Genomic DNA, 16,926 nt, shown 5'->3' with positions numbered 1-16,926 from the left:
ATACTTAAACAAATTTTTGAAGAACATGTCTGATCTGTGCTACACATAAAAGTGAAAGGAAAATATTTTCTGGTAATATATGTGCTTATTTTAGATAGGTTTGAGTTGTTCTCCATTAAAAGATTTTCTGACAATGGGCTAAGGTATGTTGATACAATAGATAAATTTATAGTGATAATGGAGCATATTTTGGTTAATTAACTTGGGAAAATAATTATAGAAATTAAAATATTATTGTGTCAGCCATTTTCAGAGCATTAATTTAATGGAGCATGAATGTTTTAAGAAATGTTTTGAAGAATCTGTCATTGATTAAAGTTATCATTAATCAGTAAAAGTACACAGGCGGGATTATAATGATTTTTCTAAACTTGATTTTTGTTTTGATTTACATCCATTTAAAACGATTTTGAATAAAACTTTAAATTCAACGACAAGTACAAGACCTAGAAAATTGGTATATTTTGAAAATGTCTGGATTTGTTGCATTATAATTTCTCCAGGTCTAACTCTTTTGAATTTTGTTTCAGGAACGTATGTAAAATGATTTAGACAAATAACCAGTAAGATCTAGTTTCTTCTATGAAGGTAATTTAAACTGGACTGTTTAACTCACATTGTTATTCATTTTTTGGTGGTACATGTAAGCTTTACAACTACATTTTTAAGTTTTTGTTATTGTTTTGTTTCGTTTGTTTAATCCTATTTTTACAAGATTGGTTTAAGAAAAGATCTGCATATGTTTAACATTCTGGGAACACGTTACTTTGGAAACATGTCTTTTGAAGCAAATGATTACAGGGTTTTGGTGTTTTCCATCGGTTAGGAGCTATAGTATATTATAATAGAAACGTAAATTGAAGGGATCACATCCACCATTTGATGAACAGAACTGGACAGAGTAGGAGATAAGGTTTCACGTGATGTGTTGCTCATGGTTTTACACACAGACTGCCCTGGAGCTCGGAGCTCCAGGACTCTGGACTCTGTCATACAAGCTGTGTCATGCGAGGCGGGGTGGGGCTCCTTGGAGAAGCGGCTTCACACTTATTTCGAAGATAACAGCCACAGAGCCACGAGCGTTGGAGGATTCACTTGAACACAAAGTGAATTGAAGATGTTTGTGTTGAATTACACAAATGAATGATGCCTTTGGATAAATCTGATCTCTGTCTTGTCATTATAGTTTTGCAGCTGGTTTCCTGGTGCCCTGCGGATGTGGTCTCCTTCAAAGTCTGCGTTCTTTGATAAAAAGGATTAAAATAATTTCCCTGGATGGAAAATAACAAAACAAATTTATTTTTAGGTGAAACCATCGTTTGATTATGCTGACTGTAATGAAGATGATATTAAAGAATGTGGTAATTGTGTTTCTGATGCTAATGAAATTCATGTTGAACACAAAATGTCTGTGTAATGACCTGTGACAGGTCGTTTCTTGAGGTTTCCAGTCGAAGAAGATCAAGCTGCAAGAGGATCATCATAAACTTTTATTGCGTGTTTTTCGTTCGTTGTGAACTCTGGAAAGGACTGTCGTTTTGTTTTTTGCGCGCATTTTTTGAACATTTCCTGACGAAGACTTCATATTTTTTAAGAGACTGTCGATGGACATTTAAAAAAAAAAAAAAAAAAAAGAAAAAGACGAGCAGCAGATTGTAACTTTGTGTGTTTCTCATTTTGCCAGATTGTAATTTTGTGGTGAATGTTGTCCTTTAAGTTGCAGACATTTCTTACTAATTTTTCTATGTATGTTTCTGTTTTGTTTTTTCATTTTATACTTTGGGTTTTGTTTGTCCTGTGTTTTTGTTTTATGATTTTATATTTCTGTAAGGATGAGTCGTTTTTACCCTTGGGTTTTGTTTGAAAAGGGGGAACTGTATATAATTAGGCTACGTCAACCTTTTGTTTTCTATTTTTTGTTTTGTTTTATTTTTTTAATACATAGTTTTTGGCTCTGTATTAGAAGGCTTAATCAATTTTTATTGAGGTCTTTTTGAAGACCTCAAAAGGGGGAACTGTAAAGAAAATAATTATTGTTTGGTGCTTAATATAGCTAATCCACGACATGTGTAAAGGTATAGCCAACACTTTAATTTGGAATAGTTTCTGTTGAGCAGTTGGGAATTCAGCAGACAAAGCAGGGCCTTTTTTCCTCCCCCTTTTGACAGACACAGCAATAAAATTTACAATTCCGAGAGAGCAGAACAGACTTCTTGGCGCCTCTCGGCCAGGTCGGACGGAGATGGGCACGAAGTGGTTAGATAAAAACCAGACATCGGAGCTGTAAAGAAGGGGAGTTTCCGGGAGTTTCTAAGTTTCTAATTGGTCAAAGAACGGAACGCCTTGACTGCATATATTAAATAGGGAAACACCTCTTTCATTAAAAAGTACAGGTCAGCAAGCCAGAGAGAGAGGTTTTTTTCCATCTTTTCCTCCACATTTTGGGCGCCTTTGTCTGTCTTTTGTGTTTCGTGTTGTCTGTTCTCTTGTCTGTATAAAATGTATATCTCTGTACCTCTGCAGCTTTGTTGTCGATTGCTTTGTATGAGATTAAACTCCGTGATCTGTGACGTCAACACGTTTTGTTGTTGTTTCGTTTTAACAGCACGCGGTTGCGGGTCGCTCATGGAGAACGCCGCTCGATCCCGGGCAAAAGGAAAAGAGGAAGGATCCAAAGGTTTTGTCCAAAGCTAGCATTTAATGATCCTCATTTTTTAATAATCCACATCAAATAACAAAGGTCAGGAATGGATTTCAGTTTCTACATCCTCCAGTTTTACGGTTTTAAACTTTGTTCCTCGTTGTGTCGTTGAAGACAGACCTCATATTTGTTGCTTGTTGGGTTTTTGTTGCTGAACAATGAAAAGCAGAAACAGGAAATCAACCTGAACTGAGATTCTGCTCAAATAATAAATAAAATAGTAATTATTTACAGCAGAGAGAGTCCATGGTGTAAACCGAAGACTCCACTGTTATCTGGTTTTAAAACTAGACAAGTTTGTCTAAGTTGGTTAGACGCAATAGAGGCTGTTATTTTTTCATAATATTGGATGATTTTCCTGTCAAATTCACTTTTTTAAATTCAATTAAGAATAAGAGTAATAACACTAGAAAATTTCGGAAGAAATTTAGCCGGGGCCTGCCAAGGCGCGCCCGTGGGTCTGGGCCCTGCGTCGTCACGCTACAAATCGGCATCGATGCTAAAGAACGCCGCAACGTAATCAGTGGCACGCGGAGAATCGCAAGAACGTTAAGTAAGGCGGACGTGCACCATTCAGTATTATAAAGTAAGTATATCAGCTAAAATCAGCAGAAACGCTAATGTTAGCGTCATTGCTTTCATCAGTATGTGGGAAATCACTAGGATATTTTCTGTAATTGATTTACTCCATTCAGTATACTAAACATTGCTAAAAAGTAAAATAAATAGCTAATAGCTTATTGAAGCTAAAATGCTAACGCTAATGAACCTTGCATTGAACTGTTTAGTAACAGTTCAATGCTCATAAACTGCAGGAAGGCAGTTCATTAGCATTTACCTAATGATTGTCACAAATATAAATTTTCAATAACGCACACACACAACATATTACAGTTTAAAAATATATATTGACCTTATGTTAAAGATTTCTACAAACTTTTTACAGGTAAAGTTTACAATGAACCAAAATTACAACATTTAAAGAATACCATAAATTTAAGAATCTAATGTCTCTGCAATAAAAAGAAATTGCTATCTTTTTTATTTTTAAACAACACCTCATATTGTTAAATAACTGATTTTATGTATTCAAGTTTTAAATATTACATTTGAGTTTGCATGGATGTAAAATTACTGCTCAGTTTAAAAATTACAGTATTTTTAAACTGAGCAGTTTAAAAATATGCTCAGTATTTTTAAACTGCTCAGCTAAACTTCGCTCTTTAGCTCGTTAGCTTGTCGATGTTTCAGTTTTATTCGCTGGGAAAATTATTCTTTGTCTGCTTTGAAGATAAGCAGACAAATAATAAAAAACAAGTTTTGATATTAACTCTCAACTTCATTCACAAAACTTTTTCGTTATTTATTACGCAACGAACATGCATTTCACATAAGAACAAAACAATGAGGTGACATTGCCTGTCCTTGAACACAACGCTGATCCCTCTTCACCCTGTCACCAACTCACACACATCCTCATTGTGTTGTGTTCTGTAAATAAACAAAACACAAGCAAAATCAATAAACTATATGCATATTCCAGTATACTGAGTTTTGGTTTTACATTCATTCTATTTAAATGTAGTTTGTTTGTGCTTACCAATGTTTTCTGGCCGGATGTCTGGCACCGTTTTCCCCTGGTCAGTTCGTCGATGTCTGGTTTTAGTTCTATTCTGTGGCAATCCGCAAAACGGCGTGTAGGTTTTCGTCAGTAATGCGCGATCTGTGCTTGGTCTTGTTTAAAGTCATTATTGAAAACATCTGTTCGCACAGATAGGTGCTTCCAAACGTGGACAAAACACGAGCTGCATGGAGTCGAAGCTGTGGCATCAAATCAGGGGGCAGTAGACGGTAAAAGTCCTCGATTGAAACATCACGGGACTTCGCTCTTTAGCTTCTTAGCTTGTCGATGTTTCAGTTTTATTCGCTGGGAAAATTAATAATCAGCTTGAGGTGACTCTGCTGCACTCTAGTGGCGAGAAGCCGTAATGTTGGTTGGTAAGAATCGGAAGGCATTATGGGATATGTAGTTTGTAGTTAATTCGTGCTCAAAAACTATTTTAAGTCAATCAATGGGGCTGTAAAACGGTGGTAGGGGGGAGAGGGCCACATAAAATGACGTAGCGGGCCACATGTGGCCCGCGGGCCTTGAGTTTGATACATGTGCAATAGAGGATCTATCTGCTGCTCATGCAAAACAGTCTATTTTAATCCCATGTGTAATAGTCATTGGGTTAAATCAGTTATATAATGCTGAAAACGCAAGTAGTTGATGTAAAAATATTCAAGGCTTTTATTTTGAAATTTTCAGTATGCTTCATTTCAAAGGGCCAAACTAATACCATGTGTAACAGTGCTTTGGATGAAAAAGTCAAATAAAGCCAAAAAGAGCAATTACATGATGTAAAAATATTCAAGGCTATTATTTTGAAATTATTATTATGCTCCATTTTAAAGTTCCGAACTAATCCCATGTGTAACAGTGCTTTGGATAAAAAAGTCAAATAAAGCCAAAAAGAGCAATTACGTCATGTAAAAATATTCAGGGCTTTTATTGTGAAATTTTCAATATGCTTAATTTTAAAGTTCAAAAATAAATCCCATGTGTAACAGTTACTGAGTTAAATCAGTTATATACAGCCCATAGCAGCAAGTAGTTATAAAGGCCAGTTCAGTCCTGATCTGTTTCAACTGAGGGTTCCACTATAGATAGAACTACAGCGATGCGTATTTGTAGTCCAAACCAGCAGCCAATAGCCTCTTGAGTTCCGTTGCTATGGTAAATAATGGTCTCAGCAGGGTGTGAGCTCTGAGCTCTGAGCTCTCAAACACACAATTGTGTGTTTGAGCAAACACGTTTTACTGACAAAAAGCATTGGAAACAAATCCTTCCTGGTCGGGAACCGTAATACATATTCGAAAAGCGTTTCGAGCGTATGAGAGGTCAATGTGTCTTCTGCGATAGTCCCGAGATTCATATCTGTACCTCACTCAGAGCATTTACAGTGATGAGAGAAAGAAATGTTGTGCCCAGATCTGAAATTCTATTCAAATACATGGGAGAGAGCCTCAGACAGCCTCAGAAAATCCTGTCGCATGACTTTGCTCTGAAGCACCGTGACAGAAAACCGTACGGTCTAGATAAATTTCGAAAACATTTTACCGGAGCAGACAGGCGTATCAATGTCAGGACCGATTTTGATACTAATCGTGCGATATTTGTGGGCGTGATGGCGATTTCAAAAATGATTTGGGTTGAAAAAGTTGTCTTGATCTCTCACTCTAATCAGCGAGAGAAGCACTCTAACTTTAGGAAAAATGAGAAACTTTGGGTCGCTTAGAGGCAAATTGTGGACAAACCGTAACTGGTATCGACGAGCCGTCTTCACTTTCGAAGAGATCACAGACGTATCTACAAAATGAAATTTGAATGGCATTTCTAGGTGAATTTGTGACGACACAGAAAATCCTCAAAAATAGGGTATTTCCAGGATTTTTCCCATTGACTTATAATGGGGTTTTTTTCGTAGTTTTTTGCGAATTATGTCGCCATGTTCATCCCGAATCCCACCAAAAGTAATAGCTGGAATGGCGTGAATTTTCTGCAGGTTTTGATACCTCTTTTGTAGGTGTGCACGCAGCGGTATGAGCCGCATTAACGGTTACGGAAGAAAAATAAAGAAGAAGAAAGAAACACTTTCTCCGACAATAGTAATAGGTTCCTGCCATTGCTTTGCATGGCAGGCCCCAATTAAGAGTATTGGCAGTACTGTGGTTTTCTTTGGCAGCAGCAGGAATCTGTGCAGGACAATAATGGAGATAAATAAGAGACAAAAATGTTTAAAATGAATGTTTGTAAATATTGCATTTTATGTATTTATATCAGATGCCAGACCAGATAATCTGCTGGCTCCAGATTATCCAGATTATCCAGTGCAGATTGTAATGCTGGTCAGAGTCCTGGGAACCTTCAGGCTCCAGACTGAAGGTTCTGGAGTCCAGCACGGTGTTTGTGGTGGACTGGACTCGTGCTTCTGCGTTTGGAAAGAGAAACTTGCAGCTTGTTTCTCATGTTTTGCTCAGATGGTGGCTGATTGCAGATGATCGTTTTCCTGCTGCAGAGTTTTAAAAATGCTGATTCTGCTGCACCAGCGGATCATAAATGTTATTTTTCCCACAGAGACGAGCAGGAAGTCGGTTTAAGTCTCATTTCCTTAGACATCCGACCCAGAATGTCGATGACGTAAACATGAAGCTGAAGGTGATTGAAACCAACCCAGAGTCAGACTGTTGAGGAAAACATCAATGTGTGGAAACTTTGACTAAAGTGTTTTTGAGCAGCAGATAAACAGTTTTTGTTGTTTTCTGTTGGCTGAGTGATGCTGTGTTGACTTATTGTGATCAGAAATGAAACCTGCAGCTGAAGCGTCTTTTCACCCTGAGCAGCTTCAGGTGTTGGTTTTTTCCGACCGCAGGTTGAAGTGTTGAACGCTGACAGAAAGTGTGTGTGACCTTCACTTCCTGTTGCCCACATTCAGACACAAACAGGAAGAACTTTTTCTGCTTATAAAATACATATTTTATTATTTAATTAACAGGAGAAAAAACTCAATCAATCTAAAATAAAAGTTCTGGTTTTGGTGTTTCATTTAAAACCTTTTTTTTCTTTTTTTTTTAAGATCACTGAATGCAGCATAAACTTGTTCAGATTAAACTTTTGTTTTCAGATTATTTTAATTTAAAGTTTGGTCTCATAGGTTTTCTGTTGCTTCTATAGAAAAACGAGGTTCTGTTTCAGCATCACCAGTGGAGTCAGAGGAAACCAGTGGAGGAAGTGGGAGGTTTCTGGTTTCTGAGGCGCTCATCGTTCTGAACTCGATTTTACTGTAAGTCAAGATGCAAATGGTTTTTCTGCGGCTGCTGTGTGAGTAAAACCTGCTTTCAATGTCTGGATTATAGTTTTTATTGATAAAACAGATTAAATTAACAGATTTATTGAACTGATTAGGCAGGAAGTTGGTGATCAAAGTGTCAAAATGTATAAAATTACTTTATTAATAATGTTTCAATTGTCTAATAAAACTAATCTTGTTGTTTCTCTGTAGTTTTGACGTCTCTGCTGTGCAGCTCGACACATCAAGGTCAGTAAACTTTAGAGAAAATTTACTTCCTGGTTGCTACGGTGACACAAAGCATCAGGAGAACGGCCTCACAGACTGCATGTGGCTTAAAATCACATCATATTAGTGATGATTTCTTCATGGCAGTGATGTAAACTAAAAGAGGAGGTTTTCTTTTGCCTGAATATGATGAAGTTTAATTTGCTTTCTTGTTTCTAAAAGTGGTTTTTGTGTCTCTTCTGCTCTGAAACGGACCTGAAACCAGGACCATAAACAGGATGAGAGTCCTGGTCAGGTTACAGCGGCGCCGCCACGAGCGTCGACTCAGAGAAAATGTCAGCTTCACAGATGGATTATATTTAGCAGCATTCTGTAAAATCATTTGTTTTGATGTAATGTGTAACCAGTTGGTGTCAACAGAAACCAACTGGAGTTGAGATGGCAGCTTGTCTTCAGGCTCTGAGCCAAAAGCAAATGTTCTGGATTTACCGTTTAACGTCGAGGCATCATGGATCGGAAGTGAGAGACAGGAAGTGACTGTTTCTGTTTCCCAAGTTGTTTCTGTCAATATAGTCATGACTTGTACTTGTTCAACTTAAGCTAATATGTCTGTGGAAGCAGCGGTGTTCACTAAAATGTGAACTAGTTATCTTAACCAACCCACATCTTCTCCTTTCTGATGTGTTTGTTGGTTTGATCATGATCAACGTCAACCGAATTTACACAGCATGATTTATACCACTAAGACGAAGCAGCAAGACCTTTTACACTGGAGCAGATTTAAAAGCACCTAAAAGTCTAACTTGTCCGTTTTTGGACATGCTAGGCTACATGATGTTTGGGGCGTTTTCTGCACAGCTACTAATGATTAAATGTGAGCCTTCTCCATAATGCAGTATTGACTGCCTCTTACTAATCTTTCCTATTTATGAAATATATGAATGTTAATATTCTCATCTTGTAAAAAGTGTTTGCTCAAAATCCAGAAAGACACAGAAAGCTATCAGTCCTTATGACTGACGGCTGTATCGCTGTATCTTTCCTCATTAAAAGGTTTACAATAAAATGAAAAGTTTGGTTTGCATCCTTGTCTGTTTGTGCTGCCGGCTGTGCAGCACCACTTGCAAACGGTCAATAGTCCATAATTCAGAAGCAATAAACTTCTGAGTCCTGAAGTTCGGCTTTAAGCATTGATCAGACTTTCCCTTCCTTCCTTCGCAGCTCGTCTTGTTGTGGATTTCAGCTCCTCTCAGCTTTTTGAAGGAACCCGAGTGGCTCTGAAATGTGAGGCGGACGACGGCTCTGAAGGCTGGACCGTGAAGAGAAACACAACCAAACGGCTGTCAACATGTGGAGAGGGCTGGGGGAAACGGACCAACTCCTCCTGCACCATCGAATTCCTCTTCGTACAGGATACTGGTCTGTACTGGTGTGAGTCCATGTCTGGATCCTCCAGCAGCAGCAGCAGCATCCAGCTCTCTGTCTCTGGTAAGATCAGACTGTGGAGTTAGTGTTGCTGAAGCTGTGTGGAAATGGATGAAATGCTGTAGTTTGTCTCTGTGTTGAGGTGGATCAGTGATCCTGCAGAGTCCTGTCCTCCCTGTGATGGAGGGAGATGATGTCACTCTGAGCTGCAGAGCAAAGAATCCAACCCACAACCTCCCAGCTGCTTTCTATAAAGATGGCGTCTTCATTGGCAACGAGTCTTCAGGCAACCTGACCCTCCACCATGTTTCCAGCTCTGATGAAGGCCTCTATAAATGTAATGTCAAAGGTCATGGAGAGTCTCCGTCCAGCAGGATCTCTGTCAAAGGTGAGAAAATACAAACAAAACACAGAAACATGAAAAACTACTGAGAGAAAAGAGATGAGGTGATGTTCTCAGTGAATAATGACAGTTTTCTTTTTGAAAATGTCACATTTTAAGTTTTTCTTGATAATCTAGAAGTTGTTGTGTTTCATAAGCCATACCTGAACTGGTGGATCCTTCAGGGTCCTCTGGATACCACAGACAGACCTGCTGATGTAGACAACACACGTTGTGATGTAGAACTGGAAGTGGAGCAGAGCCTCATCCTAAGAACTGAACTCTTCAATCAGACGGTTGAGAAGAAGTCAGGATGAAGGTTACTAACTGGAATCTACACCAATGTAGCGTTATGATGGTAAATGGCCTGAATCTGAGCTTTATCAAGTTCAGAGGACTCCAAAGCACTTCACACTACATTCAGTCAGTCACACACTAGTGGTGATGAGCTACTGGTTAGTAGCCACAGCTGCCCTGATGCAGTCTGACTGAGGCCAGGCTGCACCGGCCCTCTGACCAGCAGCCAGGCGGGTGAAGTGTTTTGTCCAAAGACACAACGACAGAGATGGACGGAGCAAAGCGCTGATGGCGGGATGAACTCCTACTACTGTCATCAACGGTTTAGTGACTGAGAGCAAATATCACTTCTTGTTAAGACATTGCCCTGAAAGTTGAGGTTTGAAACTGTTAAAATAATCAACATGGAGGTTGTAACGTGTTTGCTGAGGCCCAAACTGTTTGGTGGATGACTGAACCTGTAAACATCAGAACCTCTCAGCAGCTGCTGTGGGTTTTCCTGCTCTGCTGCAGTCGGGGCAGAACGAGTTCAGGCCAGCATGTAGCAATACTGAATAATTCTGACTCTTTCATTCCTTTAGTTTGATCAAGGTCTTCTCACTTGTTAGGATTTCCATCTAAGCCACTAATATGTGCAACATTGTCCAACATTGCACTGCCACACGTTAATAATCTCATGATTTAAAGAGATGTGGACAGTAGTTTCCCAAAGTGGTTCAATGAAGTCGCCGTTTTGAACCATTGATGAGGTCATGGGGGTCATACAGGTGAAGGCTGGCCTGCAGCGTCCAACCCAACCAATGAGCTGCTGTCTCTCAGATTCTAGATGAAGATCCTTCTCCATGTTGCCTCTCAGCTCCTGGTGAACGTTAATTTAAAATGTGTTTTATTTACAGCCAAACCTCCAGTCACCCCGCCGTCCTCCGGAGCCGCGCCCTCCGCCTCGGGCCCAGTACAGCTCACATACACAGTGCTGCGCCACCTGGTGGTGTTCTGTCCATACTTCATCTCCACCATCATCCTGGTGTCGTTATATCAACCCAGACCATTAGGTAACTCTTTATCTCTAATCAAAGATGAAACTCCTGACTCACAATAACATCTGAATTGACTCTTTTAACACTTTCTATGTCTTTGACAGCAGAAAACAACCTGGAAAATTCTCCACCCACAGAGTCTGAGCAGGGAACAGAGGTCAAGGTCGAAATTACCACAAATAATTACGTGTAAATGCAGAGATAATGTTCCTATCAGACTGTGTCAATTTCATATTCAGTTTATTAAGCTTTCATAGATATTGAGTGACGGTGGCTGAGCCTGCAGCGTTCAGTGAAAGAGGTGAACAGAACCTGGTGCCAGAAGCCCATTAAAATGCTGTTTACATCGTTTTAAACTGTGTGATTGTGAGGGGGAATAAAAATAGCAGCAGGTATGTTGTTCCATATAACACAGTAGGAGTGTAACAGGTAAATCTTTATGGATGAAACTCCACTAAAAACCCACCTGTTTAGGATTGTATTTGAAAAGTGATCAATTACAAATTTATTGATAGAACTTGAATTAATGTGTTTTGATTGTTGATTCTATATTGCTTTGTGTTTCTGTGTTTGTAATGATGTAAAGCTCTTTGAAATGTCTTGCTGCTGAAATGTGCTATACAAATAAAATTAGATTGGATTTTGAAGCCTCCCTTTGTTCTGAAGGGGAAACTTTGTTCCTTCTAACATATCAGAGATTGTAAATATAAAAGGCAGATTTATATTTAAAGGAGAAAACCTCCAAAGGATAGTTTCTTAATTAACTGAATTATGAGAATAACACAATATCATCTGCATAGAGCAGCGGTGGTCCTGGTGCTGGAGGTCCGGTGTCCTGCAGCTCTTGGACGTCTCCCTGGTCCAACACACTTGAATCCAACAGCTGCATCACTTCCTAAGTGCCGTCAGGTTCTCCAGGTTCTGCTAACGACCTCAGGATTTGACTCAGATGTGTTGAAGTAGAGAAATATTTAAAAGTTGCAGGACAGCAGGCTGGATCTGAGAACGCTGATCTACAGGATGTGAATGTTTTACACCTTAATGAATCTCAGAAACAAGTCAACCATGTCTAGCATAAAAAACATTTACCACATTATTGATATTATGAGAATAAAAATGTTTTTAAGATGCATTCCTCTAATTTATTTTATGAAATTAGCAAATTAGTCTCCCTTAAAAAGAAAATCCACAGGCGACGGATTTTACAGAATAGTAATTAAAACTTAATCAGAAAGATGTGAATTTTTATTACACATTGATTTTACCTGCATCATGTCTAAATAAAACATTTCAACAAGCTCTTTACAAACTGGATATATTTGAAGTTGTGTCTTACAACACAATGTGTTTAAGCTCCTAAATTATTTATGTTGAATTATATTAATATCTAAAATACCCTGGAGTCATGTGCAAGAGATCTACAGTACAGAAGAAGAACAGCAGCTGGAGAAAAATAATTATGATTATTTGTTTAGAACATTTCAGCAACAGCAGTTCAGCGTTTTACACCAGAAAACACAAAAATAAAGTCAGAAAAACATCATACAGTCACCAAATGAAAACCAGCAGCAAACATTACATTTTAACGAGTTAATCATCCAGACACATCAAATATGTTGAGAATGTTTCAGTTATTATGGTTCAAAATCAACTCAAACAGGCAGGATTCTGATTCAAACATTTACTAAGCAGGTTATTGCAACTAAAGGAATACAGATTTTTATGGGAGCCATTTGTAAAGTTACATAATTAAACATTAAAAGCAATAATTTGGATTATTTAACAAAAAAAAATATGAATATTTTGTTCTGACCAGAAGTTTAGTCACCAAGTTACATATTTAGCTTCAGATAAGTATTGATGAAGTTCTTTGTAATTGCCAAAAATTCAACTCCAAACTAAATATTTAGTGTTTTAAAGTTTGGTGACGTTATGTAAACTGAGTGAACACGTGACCCACTGACAGCCAATGAGCATGCAGCTTCTCAGACAGAAGTTGTTTTGCTTTATTTTGACACATTTACACATCTACTCAGTTATTTACACTCATTTACATGTTCTGCTCTCGGTTCAAATGACCAGCAGAGGTAAAAGTCGGAGCTGGTTCCGGTGACCCAGAAAGCAGGCAGAAGGCCGAGCAGAGTGTAATTTTCAGGGAAGCCATCGGAGACGGTTCCTGTGGGAGAACCCAGCAGAACAGCAGACAGCAGGGGCAGAAAGGCGCCGCTCGCAAAATCAAACACAGTCCGGATAGTTCGGCTTATTGGTCCGTTTAATGAACAAAACCAGCTTCCCCAAACATTCATGACCAACGACCCGTGGCGACGAGGTCCAATAATTAAACAAACCGAACCGAACCCGCCCGGTACCGGCTGCCCACCGGCTTCCTGCCATTTAACATAGAATCACCTCCCGCGTCACGTAAAAACCACCAGAATCATCGAGAAAAGGTCCAAAAAGCCGAACCGGTACCGCTGCTGATAGAGAGAGCAGCGACCTCCTCTCAGACCCGGCTCGTCATGACCCTGGGGCCGAAAGCAGACACGTCTTCCGCTGGGTCGGCTGGCGCTGCCGCCCCCTGGTGGCCAGGAGGAGAAAAACCAGGCCAACAAAACAAGGTTAAACTTCTCTTTATTTACCATTTTATTATTAAATCACACATATTTTTAAAACATTTACAGAGCATTATTTAATATTTTACATTTCTCTTCAACTAGTTAACAACATTTATACTTTTTACACAATATCTGATACGTTTTTGTATCAGAAAAAAAGAAAAAAGAAAAAGCAGTGCCTTTCATTGAAATGTGAAAAGTTGTAATTCAGGCTAATTAATCATTGTTCCAGTAAAGGCAGGTCGAATCAGGTGAGTCTTTAGATTTAAATAAAACAGTCACAGATGGAACAGAAGTTCAAACATCTGGTTAATAAAAAATAACTTATTGAATTGTTTTACAGAAACAATCAGATTTTGAATGACTACCTCCACGATGTAACTCCCATCATCCGCCACCAGGTGGAGCTACAACGTGTCCGCTGAACTTCCCCCTGAGTTCAGACTTTTTCCAAGTCCGAATTACTCAAGTCTTTAATAATTCATATGATCATCTTACACAGCTTTAATAATTTTACTTAAAGTGTTCTTACATTTTAGCACCAAAATGTTTTCGTAGAAAGAAACACTGCTGTAATGCGTGGAGCCTGCAGCAGGGGGCGCTACTGAATCTTTACCAGAAAACTTTAAACATTAATATGAAATCAGAAACCCTCCTCATCTTGTTGGTCTACTGTTTATCCTCCTCATATGACGTCACGTGATCGTCAGCAGAAACCAGAGAAGAAGAGGAGCCTGTTTAGTAATTACAGGAGGGAACCGGCTGTAAATCACAGGCTGAGTCCATAAACCCAGGAATCCAGATGTGTTCTGGTTCTGTGCAGCAGATGTTTGACATGAATCATCAGGAAGTCCCGCCCTCCTGCTGCGTCACAACCACCAGCTGCATTTACCCTCTGAATCCCTGGTAGTTTCATCTGTTTAACAAAATATTTATTAATAAATCATAAATATAAGCTTAAAACCAGCAAGAACTCAAAACTCAATCAATTTAATATTTATATCTGTTTTTTAACTATATAAACATTAAATAAAGATATTGTATCAGTTATTCATCAGGTAAATGAATAAAAATTAAAAATTGACTCATCTCTCATCACAATTCAATAAATAACTAAATTATCAAAATAATATTAGTTACACAACCAGCCAATCACCTTGTTTTAGCAGCGTTAGCCCCGCCCACCCAGGTAAAGCAGACGAATAATATAAAAACAGGATTATAAAATGATTGTAAACATGCTGATGTAAAATATTTTTATCATGATGAATTCAAAACTTGTTTCATGATTTTTGCTTCAATTTGTTTATTAGAAATTATAAAAATGTTGATTAGGGATAAATGTTTGCATTTGTATTACATTTACTAATTTAATTAGTAAACACCATTTATTTGAGCTATTATTATATAAAATACATAAATTTGAGGTAAAATATGAATATAAACCACCAGATTTGCTCAGATTTATATTCACAATGAGAGAAAATCTGATTAAAAAGAGAAACAAGTTTATTGCTTCACAAAGAACTTTTATTTACATAAACATTGAATATTACAGTAAAATTTTATGAATAAACATGATTTAAAGCAGATTATTTAACAATGTTTTACTATCTGGACTGAAAACTGTAAATATCAATAATCTGTAATTATTAATTTGTTGGGATTATCAGCAGATTATTTCATTTCTAAGTTATAAATCTGGTCTGCTGTTTGGAAATATGTTTAAATAAATAAAATGTGTCAATGGGAGCTCAGTCACAGTAACTCATCATATTTCATCCCAACAGGAACCAGAACCAAAACAGGGCGGGACTTAAAATCACCATGGAAACAGCAGAGGCAGTGAGGCGTGAAGGCGGAGTCTGTTCAGGTTTTCCTCCACCTGTAAACGGCTTCATCACCTGAGGCAGTAAGAAAACGCCTCGGCCTCAACGACCGCTGGCGGCTCCTCCCCACAGCTTCCTGCTGACCTCAGGTCACTCTGAGGTCACTCTGAGGTCAGACAGAGTGACCTCAGAATGACCTCACTCTGAGGTCACTCTGAGGTCAGATGGAGGCGACATTTTAAAAGTAACGCAAACGACCAAAACAAAGCAAAACAATCTGATCTGAGCATCGAGGTCTGCAGCCAGAGATGGAAAAGTTTTTAACCAGTTAGAAAACAGCAGACCGCCCCTTTAAATGAGATCCCAGTGATGATGTCATCGACACGAACCGCGTCTCAGTGTGACATCATCAACCGCCATCTGACCTCGTCGTCCGGGCCTTCGCTCGGCCTTCAGCAGCACCTGCACACATCATCATCATCATCATCATCATCATCATCATCATCGTCATCATCACCATCATCACCATCATTACCATCATCATCATCATCATCATCATCATCACCATCATGTAACTTACTTTGTCCACTGACTCCGTCTCCAAGGTAACCTGCGTCTGCCTCCAGCCGTGCCCACCTGTCCGGCTCCAGAGGGCGGAGCCATACCTGAAACAGCCAATCAGGATCAAGGTTTCACCCAGCTCTCTGCAGCAGCAGCAGTCTGGTTAGAGGTCAGAGGTCACGGCCGCTGCGGTACCTTTGGTCCCGTCCTTTCTTGCGGACGAACAGCTGCAGGACTCCCACCTGACGCCCCGTCAGCCAATGGGAGAAGGAGAAGCAGGCGTCGCCATGGTTCCACAGAGGGAGAATCTGGACGGCCAACCGGGCGCCTCGGACGCCGCGCTGGCCCTCCTTCAGCTCCGGGACCGACAGGTACCGTCCACCTGGGCCGGGAGTCAGAATCATTCTGGGTTCATGACGCCTCACAGAGCCGCTGGTCTCCAGGTGTCGTTACCTGTAGGAGCCTCCACTACTTCCCAGGACAGATCGCCGTCTCGCTCAGAGATCCAGGCGCAGACGCCACGACTGAAGCTGCAGCGCAGATCACCGGCCGCTGCAACAGAGCAACTGATTCAGAGCAACGTCAGAGTCAGAGCAACGTCAGAGTCAGAGCAACGACACAGTCAGAGCAACGACACAGTCAGAGCAACGACACAGTCAGAGCAACATCAGAGTCAGAGCAACGACACAGTCAGAGCAACGACACAGTCAGAGCAACGACAGTCAGAGCAACATCAGAGTCAGAGCAACGACAGAGTCAGAGCAACGACACAGTCAGAGCAACGACAGAGTCAGAGCAACGACACAGTCAGAGCAACGACACAGTCAGAGCAACGACAGAGTCAGAGCAACGACACAGTCAGAGCAACATCAGAGTCAGAGCAACGACACAGTCAGAGCAACGACACAGTCAGAGCAACGACAGAGTCAGAGCAACGACACAGTCAGAGCAACGTCAGA

At 39.7% G+C, this 16,926-nt stretch overlaps 3 protein-coding genes across 4 annotated transcripts in view; 1 reads left to right on the top strand and 2 right to left on the bottom strand.

Moving 5' to 3' along the window:
* The window catches only part of LOC116732602 (Fc receptor-like protein 5), a 291,331-nt gene that overhangs the window by 79,969 nt on the left and 194,436 nt on the right, over nucleotides 1-16,926 (bottom strand). The window lies entirely within an intron of this gene.
* LOC116732623 (Fc receptor-like protein 5) lies at nucleotides 7,452-11,379 on the top strand. 2 transcript variants are annotated; one of them, XM_032582956.1, is made up of 6 exons: nucleotides 7,452-7,625; nucleotides 7,807-7,842; nucleotides 9,043-9,309; nucleotides 9,389-9,634; nucleotides 10,822-10,977; nucleotides 11,070-11,379. In XM_032582956.1, exons 1-6 carry the CDS (start codon nucleotides 7,598-7,600, stop codon nucleotides 11,153-11,155), a joined length of 819 nt encoding a protein of 272 aa, XP_032438847.1. In that variant the 5' UTR covers nucleotides 7,452-7,597; the 3' UTR covers nucleotides 11,156-11,379. The 2 variants fall into 2 exon arrangements, with proteins under 2 accessions (XP_032438847.1, XP_032438846.1); XM_032582955.1 differs by having other exon boundaries at nucleotides 7,463-7,625; nucleotides 11,067-11,173.
* The window catches only part of LOC116732582 (nephronectin-like), a 29,007-nt gene continuing 27,149 nt past the window's right edge, over nucleotides 15,069-16,926 (bottom strand). The window contains exons 10-13 of the mRNA XM_032582863.1: nucleotides 16,421-16,519; nucleotides 16,163-16,349; nucleotides 15,987-16,071; nucleotides 15,069-15,868 (exon numbers count right to left, since the gene is read on the bottom strand). Of these exons, the coding sequence (XP_032438754.1) occupies nucleotides 15,782-15,868; nucleotides 15,987-16,071; nucleotides 16,163-16,349; nucleotides 16,421-16,519 (458 nt within the window). The 3' untranslated portion in view covers nucleotides 15,069-15,781. The remainder of the gene's footprint in view (nucleotides 15,869-15,986; nucleotides 16,072-16,162; nucleotides 16,350-16,420; nucleotides 16,520-16,926) is intronic.

The sequence above is a fragment of the Xiphophorus hellerii genome, chromosome 14 (genome assembly GCF_003331165.1).
Source record: "Xiphophorus hellerii strain 12219 chromosome 14, Xiphophorus_hellerii-4.1, whole genome shotgun sequence".
NCBI classification, from domain to species: Eukaryota; Metazoa; Chordata; class Actinopteri; order Cyprinodontiformes; family Poeciliidae; genus Xiphophorus; species Xiphophorus hellerii.
The sequence above is the reverse complement of the archived record's forward strand: the minus strand, read 5'-3'. Positions and strand labels throughout refer to the sequence as shown.